The sequence below is a fragment of the Anneissia japonica genome, unplaced genomic scaffold (assembly GCF_011630105.1).
Source record: "Anneissia japonica isolate Jap-2015-1 unplaced genomic scaffold, ASM1163010v1 scaffold287936_len456577_cov159, whole genome shotgun sequence".
NCBI classification, from domain to species: Eukaryota; Metazoa; Echinodermata; class Crinoidea; order Comatulida; family Comatulidae; genus Anneissia; species Anneissia japonica.
Window position 1 is genome coordinate 419,736 of NW_022718077.1, and position 15,784 is coordinate 435,519.

At 36.9% G+C, this 15,784-nt stretch overlaps 1 protein-coding gene across 2 annotated transcripts; it reads left to right on the top strand.

Annotated features, from left to right (window-relative positions):
- Positions 1 to 228: 228 nt before the first annotated feature.
- LOC117110430 (pericentriolar material 1 protein-like) lies at positions 229 to 15,778 on the top strand. 2 transcript variants are annotated; one of them, XM_033253131.1, is made up of 30 exons: positions 229 to 396; positions 520 to 652; positions 960 to 1,080; positions 1,337 to 1,519; positions 2,074 to 2,128; positions 2,338 to 2,525; positions 2,664 to 2,861; positions 3,333 to 3,459; positions 3,817 to 3,901; positions 4,739 to 4,863; positions 5,229 to 5,296; positions 5,759 to 5,909; positions 6,222 to 6,372; positions 6,543 to 6,655; positions 7,226 to 7,406; positions 7,704 to 8,060; positions 8,355 to 8,772; positions 9,064 to 9,119; positions 9,247 to 9,493; positions 9,627 to 9,873; positions 9,998 to 10,081; positions 10,362 to 10,544; positions 10,640 to 10,813; positions 10,933 to 11,171; positions 11,737 to 12,070; positions 12,230 to 12,279; positions 12,663 to 12,737; positions 13,167 to 13,278; positions 13,566 to 13,925; positions 14,153 to 15,778. In XM_033253131.1, the coding sequence occupies exons 2-30, from the start codon at positions 535 to 537 to the stop codon at positions 14,333 to 14,335; spliced, it is 4,983 nt and encodes a 1,660-aa protein (XP_033109022.1). In that variant the 5' UTR covers positions 229 to 396; positions 520 to 534; the 3' UTR covers positions 14,336 to 15,778. The 2 variants fall into 2 exon arrangements, with proteins under 2 accessions (XP_033109022.1, XP_033109024.1); XM_033253133.1 differs by lacking the exons at positions 12,663 to 12,737; positions 13,167 to 13,278; positions 13,566 to 13,925; positions 14,153 to 15,778 and having other exon boundaries at positions 1,334 to 1,519; positions 12,230 to 12,283.
- Positions 15,779 to 15,784: the final 6 nt, after the last annotated feature.

Here is a 15,784-nt window from a genome sequence, read left to right on the forward strand (position 1 = left end):
AAATATTTGCATCTCTATAAACATAATAATAATAATAACTTATTTGTTTGATCTGTGTATCAATATGAAGATATTAACTTATTTCGTCCATTATAATAATCAGTTCAATGTTTTCATTGAATTTTGTAGATATCTTCATAGATATTACTACAAACTCTATTATATTATTTATAAAAATATATTACATAACATATATATAAAAATATGAGTATAATTTACTTAGTTTCGCAAGCCACAACCACTGATGCAACTGCGAGTGAGCTGGAGGAGACGGTTATTTCCAGCGCAGAACTGGCACGCAGACGTAAAGAGGCTTTGAAGCGGATCTTCGGCGAGGAAAGTGAGAACGTTTCTGAAAGTGAGCAGGGTGCTGCTGCCAGAATAGCATCCCAAGAGGTAAGGCATTCCAGTAGCTTTACTAATGATTTTGTAAACTTTAGAACATAATTAAACACAAAATACCTTGTTGTAAAATCAACTATAAACGCCCTTTAAACATGCATTTATTTTTCTTTGTAGTCACAGTTGTTGGTGATGGCTTCTGAGCATGAACAGTTAAAGAGCAAACTGGAAGATCTTCAGGAGAAGAAGGAGCAGATGGATCAGTTGTTGTTGCAGCTTAAGTCACTCAGACCACAAGCTCTAAACAATGGTAGGTACTAAGGAACAAAAACAAATTAATGCAACAGCAATCCTTTGACTCTGTACAACGTTATATACCCTTCAGACAAATTCCAGAGAAAACCTTTGAAGAGGAATTTCGGTTTTTGTCTTATGCCTTTTGTCTGATTCAGATTCAGATATTTATTATGTCAAAATGTCAATGCATCATGATAATAGGTTCAGGCTTTACACAATCAAATATTGTCGGTTGAGTCTGTCAGTGTCAAACAAAAATCTGATAATGTATGCCCATTGCTGATTGTACTTTAGTAATGTGTTCTGTTGCCTTCTTACAGACGGAGATTCGATGAGTGCAAGTTCCATGAACGTCTTGGATGTTGTTTCCCAGGCAACATCAGCAACAGAGGAGGCGAGATCGGAAACATCTCAACAAGCAATATCTGATGATAAACTTAGGTTGGTTGAGAGCTTCTTGTGTACCTGAATGCCATCATCATCATCATCTCAATCTTAATAACTTCATCATAATCTTAAAATCATTGAAATAATCATTCTCATGACAATCAGTAACATTATAATTTTGATTGTCATTATCATTGTCATTTTCACTAACATTTGAGTCTATACTTTGAACAACAAAATTTTATGCCTACATTTAAAAGCATGAATTACCGATTTACAACTTTTGAATGAATTTTATCTCCTGAAGAAGACTTCAAGAAATGCGCGAGAGATTGAACCAGCTCCGAGACTTAGTGCAGTACTACCAGGCTAGCCAAGAAGAGGAACGGGCTGGAGCAGGAGATGCACCAGCAGCAGCTGCTGCCATGCCAGAACACGAACCCTCTTTGTCCTCCGTCAACTTTGAAGATCCTAGGCTTATGTCTAATCTACGGTATGTTAACCTTATGCTCTGTTCACTCTGTCAATTTTTTTGTGACAAATTTATGCGATGTGCCCATATATGGGTATGATGGTGTCATATTATATCTCATTTGTTTGTCACATAAAAATTAAATATTGTAAAGATAATAATAGATCCAGGACTTATAATTAGAGAGAAAGACTTGTATTCTGTAGATTTTGGTGACAAATTTGTGTGATGTGCCCATACAGTATATGGGCATAATAGTGTCATATTATGTCACTTATTTGTCATGAAATTTGGTAGTGTGAACAACTTTAAGTTGAAAATTAACTACAGTTGAACTTGCCTAAGTCGAATCCAAAATGCCATTGTTTATTTGTTGAAAACACAACAATTTGGCATGTAAAATAAGTTCGACTTATAAATTATTCGAGTTCAACAAAGTCGACTTAGGCAAGTTTAACTGTATTATAAAGATAATATTGATCCAGGACTTAATAATTAAGAAAAAGACCTGTATTCTGTAGATTTTTGGAATTTCATTATTTAAGGGTGTAATAGTGCTTTGTTTCTTTGTGCAGATTGTTACAACGTGGTGAAAACATTGCATCTCACAGTGGCAGTGGATTAAATGCTGTAAGTTTAAATGCTGCAAATTGCCTTGTGACTTTTCACTAAGTGATAATACACTATTGGTGCTGTAATTATTGTTTTTTATTATTAACATTTTATTGTTATTTTGCTCTGCTTTAAGAAACTTGAATTTTATTGTTATCACAACAAATACTGCCTCATATTTTTTGAATTCTTGTAACCATTTCTGTACAATTCTTATGATGATGAAGGATGAAGAAAATGACAATGAAGATGAGGAAGATGATGACGAGGATGATGCTAGCGAGAGTTGTACCACTGAAGCTACAGAGAACAATGAAACTACCGGGGAAACCACCACGGAAGACGAGACGGAGAGCAACCAGAGCTCCATCATGGCTAGATGGGGAGATGACCCAGAGATCCGAGAGAAAGTCAGGTAACCATTCATCTTCTTGGACCTTTCCACTATGCCCCAACAAAAGATAGTAAAAACCTGTGCATTAAAGTATTACTGAAGATGCTGAAATATTGAAAGTACCATACCATAAAAAATCGCCCATTTTTTTTATTATAGGAAACTTCAGTCGGCCAAGGCTAAGCTTCGCCAGCTGCAAGACCTGGTAGCTATGGTCCAGCACACACCCGAGTTTGCTGGTAGCCTACCCAACGACCTCGCTGAACTCGCCATGAGTATTGATGAAGAGGCCTCGGACCAGCAGAGCAATGCTGCTGCAGGCACGGAAGCCCTACGAGCATTCACTGAAGAAACTAGGTATGTGTTATTATTGTTTATTATACTTGGTCATCAGGGCCTGGAAAAATAAAATTTGTGGTACCTTCATAATCAATATGCCTCGAGTATGAAACATTAACTGTATGCATAGTACAGCAGTGGTCTGAAGGCCAACTCAGACAGCATCATATGACGCAACCCAACGTGATTTGTTTGTGTGATTTTGGTTTGTGTGAGACACAGACACCATGGTTTGCGTCATGGGCAGTCTCGTCATGTTTAATATTTTTTTCTTTACGAGGGCTTAAGACTGTCCCCGACGATGAATCGCGTTGTGCTGTGCCGTACGACGCTGTCTGTGTTGGGCTTAAGAAAACATTTTTTTTTTCAAAAAACTTCATCAAAATGTTTGATCTTTCTATCTGCATTTCCCGCCAAGATGCTGTGTTCCTGCCACCAAACATGTCATGAATAATATATACATTCATTCTTCTAATTTTTTATTTTCAGGGAAGCGTATTATGAAGTTAAAATGAAACAACAGAAAAAAGAACTTGAAAACCTGATGCAAGAAAGGCAACGTTTACTACAAGTGCAGAATCAACTGAAAGACCTCAATGAAAACCCCACACCAAGAGTAAGTCCACAATTTTAGTAATGATTAGCACAAATTAAATTGTATGTTTGTATAAAGAGTAATATGTAATGTAATGTATACTAAGAAATAATGATAATAATGATATAACAATAATATTAATGGCATTAAGGCCAAAAAGGAGTTCGGGTTACATAAGCTTGACTGAAATCCTTGTATGATGTTCGAAAAGGACACATAATTTTTACAAGATTTTAATTAATTTCATACTTAACATTAGATTTTTTAATTTTCACTTTGTTGGGCAGCTTCTTTTTTTGCTCAAATAATTATCTAGTTGTCCACTTATTCCTTCCAAACAGCACCTTTATCATTTTTTTTTATTTGTTTGCCTTTTAGAAGACGCTTAGTGCAGGCAAGAAAACAACTGCTGTACAGGCAGGAAATCCTTTACTGGAGGCTGCTAAGCTGATGGAGGAAAACAGTAAGTTTTTTGGGTTTTTTTTGCTATAGTGTATCATTGTAGAATGACTCAGCAAAGTGCCTTTGGTCATTCTAGATATGAGTTGCCTTGCAGGACATCAATTTTGCAAAAAGTAATATGCTGAAGTTAGAAAATGAGTGGAAAAGGAGGGCTGAAAGATTCTATTCTCTATTTCATAAATACTAACCTTAGTGAACTGATATATACTTTATGAAATTTACTAAAATATAATGCAATTTCCTATTCTTTATATGTGGCAAAGACAAGCCAAACCAGTCACTCGTCGCAAATCGTGTTTCAGAGAAAATGGCCAAAACATGCTGGAATGTCAAATTTAAAAAAATCTATTTTATTGCACTAAACTAACCTTTATATATCTACACATCATTCTATGCTGTTATTTTCCCCATTTTCAATGTTAAAACAATACTTTTTAAGGATTTAAAGATAGTTTCTGCATGAGAAATGCCTGAAATCATAAACTTTGACTGTTAATTTCTCATATATTGTTCTTTAAACAGCTAGCTGTGTGGTTAAACGCTTGTAACTTCATAAGGAAATGTCCGATTTGAATGATTTTTTTACCATTTTATAGCTATTATTTTACTCTCTAACACTGTATTAATAACTCAAAATTGATTTTTGCGACGAGTGACTGGTTTGGCTTTGTCTTTGCCACATATGCTGTAGAAGTAATATAATTAGTGAAAGGCTCATGCTTGGTGGAAGATTTTATTATTTATTATTTATAAAGGTAAGTTCAAATCATAGGATTATCATCATCACTATTTTTTTTCTATTCATGCCTCATATTTATTTTGTCTTTTCCTTCTGTAGAACTGGCGACTCCAACAAGAGATGAGATATATGCGGAAATGAGACGGCACAAGATCCTGCAGGAGGAATTGCGACAGAAGAGACATGAGCTGGAAGAACTCCTATCAGGAACCAGATCAACCAGAGTATGAATATTTTTTGGCCAGAAATTGAAAATAATTATAAATTAATTACTAACTAAATCCTTTCCAAGCCACTGGGGCTCATAGGGCTGGAGCATATCCCCAGTTTCTGTAGTGTGAAGCGGATGGGAGTTGTACTCCCCCTGGACGGGACACTAGTCCATCGCAGGGTAGTACCAGCAGTTTGCTGGTATCCATTGATACAGCTAGGTGGACTGAAGCAATGTAGGTTGAGTGCCTTGCCCAAGGACACAAGCGAATCTGCACAGCGGAGACTCGAAACCCCGACCTTACGATTGAAAGCCCAAACCTCAATTTGATAATAATGTTTTATTAATTATTATTAAATTCTTTTTTTTTTTCTTTAGATAAATTTTGATGATCTTGAAAGAGCTGCATTTTCCGTCCAGAGTGAAAACGATAATGATTTGTTTAGGTAGGTTGTTGTGCCAACAAACAGTAGTGTCGATTTCCAATCACCTGTATAAATACAGTAGTAATTAACAAGTTGATATTTGTATATTAATTTAAGTTAGTTTTGCCTTTTTGGAATTAATCAGTCAATCTTGTAATTAATTAATTAAGTGGTCATAATGATCACACATTTGAACAGCTTTTTTCATCTCCATGAAACCCCACCCATTGTATATTCTTGCTAAGTTCCCATGAAACAGTGGTGGCATATTCTTGGCCATGCTCAGATTAGTCAGTTGTTAAGTTTAATGGACCTTTCCGCTTAGCGCTACCCCATGAATATTGTTGCTAAAATCCAAAAAAAATGTCCAAAGTCCAAGTACGAATGGTGGTGGTCAAAATGTATCCAATGTGAAAACAATTAAAAATAGAAGTTACTTAATGCCTCAATTTGATATTTGGAATCACTTATGTTTTATCTTAGTAGAGTAAGTATGCGTAGCGCTGACATCACTGCAGCTGCCACCTGGGGTAGCTCAACACAAGAGGGCTCCCTACAAGATGAGATGGAGAATGCGGAGGATGAAGATTTCCAAGGTGATGGAATCATCCAGGTGGAAGAGGAGGAGGAAGAGGTTGGTACCAATATTTTTCCATACTAAGGACAAATAGGGTAGTATTTTAAGGTAGGATTTTTTTCACAGCTGAAAAAGTATTTCATTTACAGGAATTGTTGGAGAATTTGCATAAAAAAAACCCAATTTTCCAGGTATTAATGTCTTGGAAGAGTAGAATTATTTCAATTCTTTTTTACACTTTATTTGTGTACAGGAATGAATTCAGAGCGGGAGGGACCAATCCAAGCCTAAAGCATTATTTAATGTATGGTTATACCTGAATGTATTGTTTTGTTGACTTTTACTTATGTTTTTCTGTTAATTTTATAGGTACAAAGTGAGGCCTTGTCTTCAGACACGTACACAATTGAAGCGCAGTATCGTCAGAGACAAAGACAGCTACCCTCCCTTGACAGACCATCGCTACCTTCCCTTGACAGACCGTCCGTCTCACACCCACGTTGGAGCTTGCCACAAGACAGTAAGTTCTTAATCTTAACCAGTTTAGTGCTCGTAAGGCCTTGCTTTTTGCATCCACCATTTTGAATTTTCGTTTTTTAATTAAAAGCATAAAGATGTTTGTAGAATAATGATTTAGCCTAGGTGGAAGGCTCAACCTGTAGAATTAAAATAACTAAATGATTGTTTCAGGCGATTCTGATGCAGCTCGGCATGGCATTCGCTACCCAACAAGCCCCCGTTACCGAGGTAACCCAGTGCCTGAATACAAAGGACTGACTCAAAGTGCAAGGAAAAGACAGGAGGTAAATGTCTCTACTTTTGATGTATTTCAGTCTTCTATAGTAAATTATAAATTGAAAGTGTTTACGTTATTAATGGCCATAATGTCCTACATATGGTATCAATTCTATTAAAGTTCCAAAACAAAGTATGGTATTATGTATAATTGTATTGCATTTTTTTACGGTGCTCATGAAACCAAACGACTAAACATTATTCATTAGGTACTTTCTAGTAAAGTTTATTTGAGCCATTTATCTAAAATTTAAGAAATGCAAATAGATAGAATAGACCATTTTAGGGCTTTTATCAACTTCACAACTGACCAATCAGAACAGGACAGGATAGTGCACTTGTTTCACAAATACACTTGCTGACATTGTTTGGTGGGGCCTTGGAAACAGAATTCTGAGGGGCGAGTTTGGGTTTAGGCCTGAGATCAGTGATCTTCATGCTTCAGTGCACATACAGTGGCTACCACAAACAGCCAACTAAGCTATGTTGCTTTTGCTACAGAAATGTATCAGCTTTCTCAAACACGTAATAACTAAACAACTATTGTTTGTAAAAAATTGCTGATATTTTGTTTGTAGAATATCCGTTCAGCTGAGGATCTGATGGCCGATGATCCAGCGAGCACTGCCGAGGAAACGGAGTACCTTAAATGGAAGTCTGTAAGCCTGGAACGCCAGCTATCAGCCAGCGTGAACATGTGCCACGACCTGCTACGAGATCAACACAACATGAGTAATCTACTACAGACGTCAATGACAGGTAAGGCCAGGCCTGGAGAACAAATTTGTGTTCCTCCAGCATCAAACGTCAATCTGTAGTAAATGTACACTGCATTATATATATATCCTGACATTGTTAGATTTTTTAAGCATCTGGACAATGCATGACGCCTTGAACCATGGGTAGTCTATTAATTTGAATACTTACATGGATAAACTTGCTGGAATTTATTTTTAGAAGGAAATTCCTTTAAAAAAGATACTGTGTACCTTGTAGAATAATGATATTGGTAGCATGTTATTTAAAAAATAATTTTTTCTTTGATTTTCTGCATAGGAAACTGGGGATATCCATCCCAAAGTCCAATGGCAAGAAACCCGTACATGAATTCGCCGTCCAACCCTATGAATGACATGCTAGCTAACTACAACATGCGCCTTCAACACCAGCAGCTGATGCTAAACCTGAATCAGACTTACGGCCAGTTGTACGCCCTCCAGGAAGACATCCGCAACTTTGAGGAAATGGCTAAACAGGAGGGTAGTGTGAATGAGGAAAACCTCCCTAGTAGCAACTACCCGTACGGGCCTAGCCCTGGCATTAGCAGCCTAGGATCTATGCAATCACAGTATGCGCAGCCTCACTTTCCGGGAATGTCGTATCCGCCGTACGGCATGAATCAGTACCCACCAGGCATGTATAATTTTTTTTGTGTAAAAATTTAATTTTCCACAGAAAATGCTATATAGTATATTAGATTTTTCTTAAAATTTGTAGAAGCTTGAATGTCCAAATAGGAGGCCATTACATAAAGTATGCACTATGCTGAAAATTCACATAGAGGTTTTTTTTCTCTCGAATGCACTATAAAAGCATGGAACTATTATTAGATTGTCGTGGGTGCTGTTTGCTTACCATTTCTGGATTGACAAACAATTAAGGTATAATTATTATAGTTCAAAATATGTCTTGATTTTCTTTGAACAGCATATGGATTGAATGCAAGTTACACTATTCCACCTTACACAAGTCCTGCATTGAACCCTTATGCCATGTCCACCTCTGCGTACGACCCTGTAAATAGCATAGGCAACCAACGAGCCCGAGAAGCCCGTCCACGATTCAACATGAACTCGGTCCTCAACCCTCAGGAACATGACGAGGTCCCGCCAAACTCGGAGTTGGATGACGATCAACTTGGCCCAAGTATCAGCAACAGAGAAGCTAGCTTTAATTTGGACTTGCAGTCGCACTTGCAGCCGAATTTGCGGCCTAGAACAACCGGTCTGTTCGGCTCGCCTGCAGCTGACGACGATTCGTTGACGACTCCAGTGGCAACTGCAAGTAAAACAAAAGCACCTTCTGCAGTTCCTCCACTCAATATTGATAGTTTGTTGAAGAAAATGTAAGATGGCATTCAGTAATGTCGAAAACTCTGTCCATACTATCAAATTTTATTTGACAGAAACATGTGACATACCTAAATATGGTCATGATGACATCACATCGTGACCATATATAGGCACATCATGACTATATATGGGCATACAACAGATTTTTGTCAAATGAAATTTCATAGTCTGGACAAAGCCTTACAAAGATAACTAGTTAATAATAAATCATGTGAATTTTTTTTGTTTCTTTCTTTGAAATATTGTGATAATGCATCATTGTGATGTTGATTTCTCTCTTGTAGGGATAGGCAGAGAAGACGGCCAGGCTCAGAGAGTGTTACAAGCACCTCAAGTAAAGGTTTGTATTGGGTTTTTTTTTTGTATGTTACTGTATCCAATATCAACTAATTAATTCTGTGTAAATATAGTTGTGTATGCTTTAAAAAAAAAAATTGAAATATTTATATACGGTAAATTTTTTGTAGGTGCCACAAAACGAGGTAGTGGGCTGATGGCAAAAGCCCGTGAGATGGCCAAGGATCATAGTAGGAAGGGAGCATCTGGTGGGCCTAGACCAGGGCTAAGCAGCTCTCTAAGCGGTACTGCCTTCTTCGATGCGGCAAGTGTAACAAGCACAGTATCAGCATCAAGTATGCCCGGAGAGCTTGTTAACGGGGAATTTTTCTTGCCTGGAGAAAGAAGGAGAGGCACTGTTAAAACCCAGCATGAAGTGTAAGCATTTACTATTTGCATTTGTTAAATTTTCTCCTCATTCAACAGCATGATGTGCAGATTTTATGTTTTGTCTTTCAGATTTTTATTATCTGACAGGCTTAACCGGCATTTTTTTTTTTTATCCATTTAGTGAATCGGATATTGGTAGTGAGTTCTCCCTCTTTGAAGCACTTCGCGAGACCATATATTCTGAAGTTGCTACTCTCATCTCGCAAAACGAGACTCGACCACACTACCTGATTGAACTCTTCCGTGAGTTACAAATGCTCAGCAGCGATTACCTGAGACAAAGAGCTCTCTACGCTCTGCAAGACCTAGTCTCAAAGTATCTTACTGATGAAGCGATTGCTGCGTCGAATGTAGCCAGCACAAGTCATGTAAGTTTTAACACAGGTCTTAAAACTAGACCTTTAAGTTTTGCCCATTTTGTTTTTGCGGGTGATATTGCAAGGCAAGTATTGAAACAATGCTTTTAATAATTTTTCCTATTTTTTTTCACAGTCTGTGCCACCATGGCAGATTCCTACAGCATCAGAACATACCCCAAGTGAAAGTCTGTTAACATCTGAAGATGATGAAATGAAGGTATGCTAGAAATTGTATATCATTCAATAATGACTTAATTATTAATATAATACTATAGTCATTCTATGCTAATGTCACAGTGCCACCAAACATTGCTTTCAGTGGATTTTGGCACTAAACTAAAAATTTTATGATTGATTGAATAATTTTCATAATAAGGTGTATTTTTGACTGGTGTAACAATAGCCACTGCTATTCTTTTAATGCTAAGAAAACAGAAAGAGTAAATTTGTTTGTATTGGTGTAATCCATAACATCAAAACTGATTGTGTATGTACAGGCAAGACTTTACTCGCAGCATCCGCCAAAGAAGAATGGGAGCTCGGTGAAGTCGGGAGAATATGATTATATGGAGCATGTAGAGAGTGCCAGCACCATGTCTACTCCTAACTCGACGCATGAGTTTGGCTTCGCTAACGACGACCTTGGCGATACAGTTATTCATCTTGATAAAGCCTTGCGTGTAAGTCACCTATTTTTTGTCTTGCACAGTGCTGTCGGGTTGTGATAAGCAAATGCCACTAATGATAAACCGTGTGCTTATTTTATTGTTCGCAGAGAATGCGCGAATATGAACGAATGAAGGCTGAACAGGAAGGGACATCATCGGCCGTAAGCAGCAGTGCTACTGCTGAACTTCACAAGAAGGAAGGACCTCAAACCAGCACGGATGCCACCAGTAACAGCTCTGCTCAAGATGTTGGTAGTGAAAGCTCTTTCTCAAGCCTTCCTGTAAGTCTAAACATAACTTGGGTTCCATTGTAGCGTACATAACTTAAACCTTCCTTCTAGTGTCTTAAAAAAACTATTTAGAAAGTTCATTATGTGAAAATTTCATCTTTTATTTACAGTATCCTAGAATTGACACTCGCCAACTGGATCACCAGATTAAGAGTATCATGCAGGAAGTGATCCCCTGCCTGAAGGAACACATTGATGATGTGTGCTCTTCTGAACTTCTAGCATACCTACGTCGTCTTGTCTTGACACTAACTCGGCAGCGTGATGACAGTCAAGAGTTTGTTCGCTTCTTCAACAAGCAGCTTGGATCTATTCTTCAGGATTCGCTTGCGAAATTCGCTGGGAGAAAGTGAGTACAGTAGAACCCCTCAATTATGTACGGCACAGGCCCAGAGCTGTTCGTAATTGCGGGTATTCGTAAAATCGGGGTTGACCCAAATTCCTATATATTTGCACTGGTACTACTTACACAGGCATAAACTGGGCCTAGGCTAGGCCCACAGGCCTACGCTGCTATGTCTGAGGGGGCCTAGGCCTACAGCAGGCAATTTCTAAGCATTCTCCCACTCTAGGCCCCACGCAAATTTGTTTTTAATCAGACGATTTTACCTTCTTAAATACCTATATTGTGGATTTTACTCCTACACAACTTCCATAAATGCTTGTTTATTATATATATTGATCGTTCAATAAAACAATCAAGCACTATGTTGAATTTTAAAGCTGAAAACAATGATTAAAAGAAAAGTGAAATTTGTCACATGCACATGAAATCGGGTATTTGTTAAATCGGGGTTCGTAATTGAGGGTTTCTACTGTAATATAAGATTTAACATCAGTTATTAGAACAAATTTTGATTTTTAAATTTTTAAAAATTGGTGTTTAATTTTATTGCATGTGTATTAATTCGCAGAATGAGAGAATGTGGAGAAGATTTGCTTGTAGATATATCGGAAATACTATTCAACGAACTGGCCTTTTTTCGCCTTATGCAAGACTTGGACACCTCAGGCAGTAATCTCCGTATGAATGCGGAGAGAGCGAGCGAGACCGGAACAGACACGGGAACAGGGGTAGATGAGGAAGAGGAAGGAGACAGCTCCTCTTCCGAAGAGTCTTCTGATGAAGAAGATACTGAAGCAGCAGAAGAGGAGGAGGAGGAGGATAAGGGAGATGATTTGACAAAGGCATCCTTGGAAACGGCCATGGCATCTTACTCCAAGATTGAGGAGGAAGACCTTGGCAAGGTGTGTAGATTAGCATATTCTAAGTACATTTCTGATTTATCTGATTAAGTTTGCAAACATACAACATTGAATGTGAAAAAATATTCAGTTATTATTAAAAGAATTATATAATAGTTTGTAATGTGACAATAAGGTGTTTTTTTGTTTGTTTTATTTTAGGCAAGAGATGACGAAATGGCAGCAGATCTTGGCATCAGTGATCAAGATGAGTAAGTTAATTGATTGACCTACCATTTGCAATGAGACTTCTTGAAGCCAGCAACAATCAAGCTCCTACATTTACCTAGCCCTAACATTCATAGGCCTAACAAAGATTAAATATTGTCCACTTGCGATAGTACCTAAAACCAAAAAGTATTTGATACATTTCGCCCTCAACTTCAAGACAACCTTTGGGATCTGGAAAATTTGGGGTAGTCTCCAGGTTCAGTCTGCACTTAAAGGGTTAGCTTTGTGTTAAAAAATTGATGATTGTTATTTGGTCCTTTGGAAAAGTTTTCTCGAATTAGAGAAGTTTCAAATTTGAAAATGTACTGTAATTTATATTCTTCTGTAGGATCTTTAAAACGTTGTATTTTTAAAACTTTTTCAGTGACAGCGAGGAGCCAAGCTCTAAGGAGAGAGTGAAGATTGAGCTGTCAATGAGTGAGAGTAAAGCAATAGCCTAGTAAGTTATTCTGTTCTAAATATTCAAATCATATATTATGAACATGTGACATGCCTAAATATGGTCATGATAACTTCACATCATGACCATATTTAGGCACATCATGGCTATATATGGGCATACCACAGTTTTTTGTCAAAGAAAATTTGGTAATCTGGAGTTTAATTAGCAATTACTTGTTATATTCAGATTTTGAAATACCATGAAAGTTTCCGGCAGGGACAAGTTTTACTTCTAGAATATTTCTACCAATTATGCACCATATTTTCAACCGTGAAAAATAATTGTTTTTGGCAAATGAAATATAAATTGAGTTGAACAACAAAATTCACAGTAAACAAATAAACAAATTGTACTTACATTATATAATGGCTTTGAATTAATAAAATTGAATCAAAATTAACAGAAAAGTGTTTTCTTGATTGGCAGCTTTGGAAGTGGAGAGGATGACAATGATGCTGATGCAGTGAGTCTTAAGGCAGAGGAGACTATAACCAGTATTGGAGCTTCTAATGTCACTGATGACCACCAAGCTAGTCAGGTAAAAGGCTTGTCCAGACTATCAAATTATATTTGTCAGAAACATGTGACATGTCTAAATATGGTCATGATGACATCACATCATGACCATATATAGGCACATCATGACTATATATAGGCATACAACAGTTTTTGTCAAAGAAAATTTGACAGAGCTTAAGACATTGGAAATGTGTGGCACAGTGTCAAGGCTTTGTGCTTCCAATCAGATGTTTGTTCAAGTTCAAAATTCAGAAAGGTCATGTGTCCTTTGATAAAACTAATTATTTTCATTTATATTAAACACAGAATGATGTACAGGTGGAAGATGATGTGGAGGAAGAGGAAAAGGCTGTTAATGTTACCGCAATACAGCTTGATGTTACTGCTGCAAATCTCGATGATGCAGCCGCAAAGCTTGACGGTACAGCTTCAAAGCTTGAAGTTACAGCTGAAAAGCTTGACGTTGAGGCGGCAACGCTTGATGATGTGGCAACCGAGCCTAATGTTGTCAAGGCAACAGAACCTCCAGCAGAAGGAACTGCTGCTGCTGAGCAAGAGGAAGAACAGACTACTGATGCCATGGCAACCAATGCCAGCCTTTCCAATGGTGATATTCAAGAACTTACTATTGAGGACCTACCACCTAAACTGACAAGCCTCTCCCAGGTATGCTAATCAAGGTTCAAGTTTCAATTTATTCAATTATATGCTATAAACACATGAAATGTGTTTTTCTGAATTAAATAATATGAATATTAAACATAAAATAACAAGAAGTTTCTCCCAGAATATGTTGTCTAATGTGAAATATTCACTTTCAGTTTGCTAATAAAAAGTTGCCTCTTTTGAAAAATTCTGGATATTGTGTTAAATTTTTCATTTTCATTTTGTAGGTTGAACTAGAAAAGAAGATGACGGAGGAGCAATCAAACAATAATTCAAGTCAGGCTGTACTTGAGGGCATCGTTGGCATGACTCCTGAGCTGGCTGGAGATGCTGATGCGCTACCGGAGCCCAGTTCAGCCCCAATTCCCAACGGAATAGTTCATGCAGGCGGAGATATTGGATCGGAGTAGCATAGCTTTAGAGTGTTGAAACCAAAGTTTGTAGGTTATTATTCAAGTTGGTATTCACTGTCATAATATTATGGTAAATAATATTTAATGTAACACAGATTAAAAACAAAAATATGCTTGTTAACATGAATATGTATCATAATAATGAACAGGTAAGGCAAAAAGGAAATTAATAATAATATTCATATTATTAATACTATATTGGTATTTTTACTATTATTATTGTTATTAATATACTGTATTATTATTGTTAATGCCATTATTATTATATTGTTATTATTTCTAAATACTGTACTGAAATTCCAATCTACAGCCAGCAATAGGGAAATGCAACTTGTCTTCATTGCTTAAACCACAGGTGGGCAAAGTGCGGCTCGACGGCGAATTTTTTAGCGGCCAGCGAAAATGAAATAATCCTATACGTGTGGCCCGCCAAGTAACGTTGGATATAAAACACCTTGTTTTGACAGCTGACACGGATCATATGTAAAAAGTAACAAAACTAAGAATAAAATGGTGTAAAATCAGTGTTGGAGATTTTCGGAAAGGTCACTGGAAACATCAAAATTCACTTTAACCCTCTGACCGATTTTTATACCCACCCCTGGCTTCAACGGTAAAGTGACCAAATGGTAGTTTGAAAAAGGGCTTATATTCAAATTTCAATAGGACAATTGACTTCACTATTTCGTGAGTACTTACTTGAATAAACCGGTAGATGCCGGTCATGGGCCCTGTAACAGATCTTGACGAGATTATCAACATCACTACTGATTTGTTTATTCTAGAGTGTCAGACTGACCAGTCAAAACAGGGCCCAAACATGTGCATGTCCCACAAGCACAAGCATATTTACTTATGTTTACTCTGTGATTTTTTGAAACCTTAGCTGCAATATTCAATGGGTGCTGCTTAATGGAAAGGTCTATTAAATTCTCTCATTCATACTATTCAAAGAATGTCTGTATGCTAAATTAACATCCATGGAGAGTTTGGCAAGCAAGAATTTCATTTTCATTATTTTAAAATGTATGGTAGACATTGGTACAATTTCCAACCAGTAGTTAGATATGACAACCAGATTTATTATAGGTAAAAAACATCAAAAAGCAACACATAAAAATTAATTACAGTTTTCATAAAAATTAAAATTATTATTATTATTATTGTAAAATATAACATTCGGACATTGTTTTAAAAATATATGTATATATTGCGGTAGACACATAGTACATTTCAACTGGCACTAAAGGTCAAAAATACAGTTAAAATTTTTAATAGATAAATTTAGATAAAAATTTTCATGAAGGTAATTGTAACAATTAGTATATTACTTAGACTTGCTTACGTTCTTTAAAAAGTGTATATGTACGGTGATGGGGCGCTTCCCAGCCAGCATTTGAAGTGGATGTATCTAGATTAAATAGTAAGGAAAAAAGCTAAAACTCT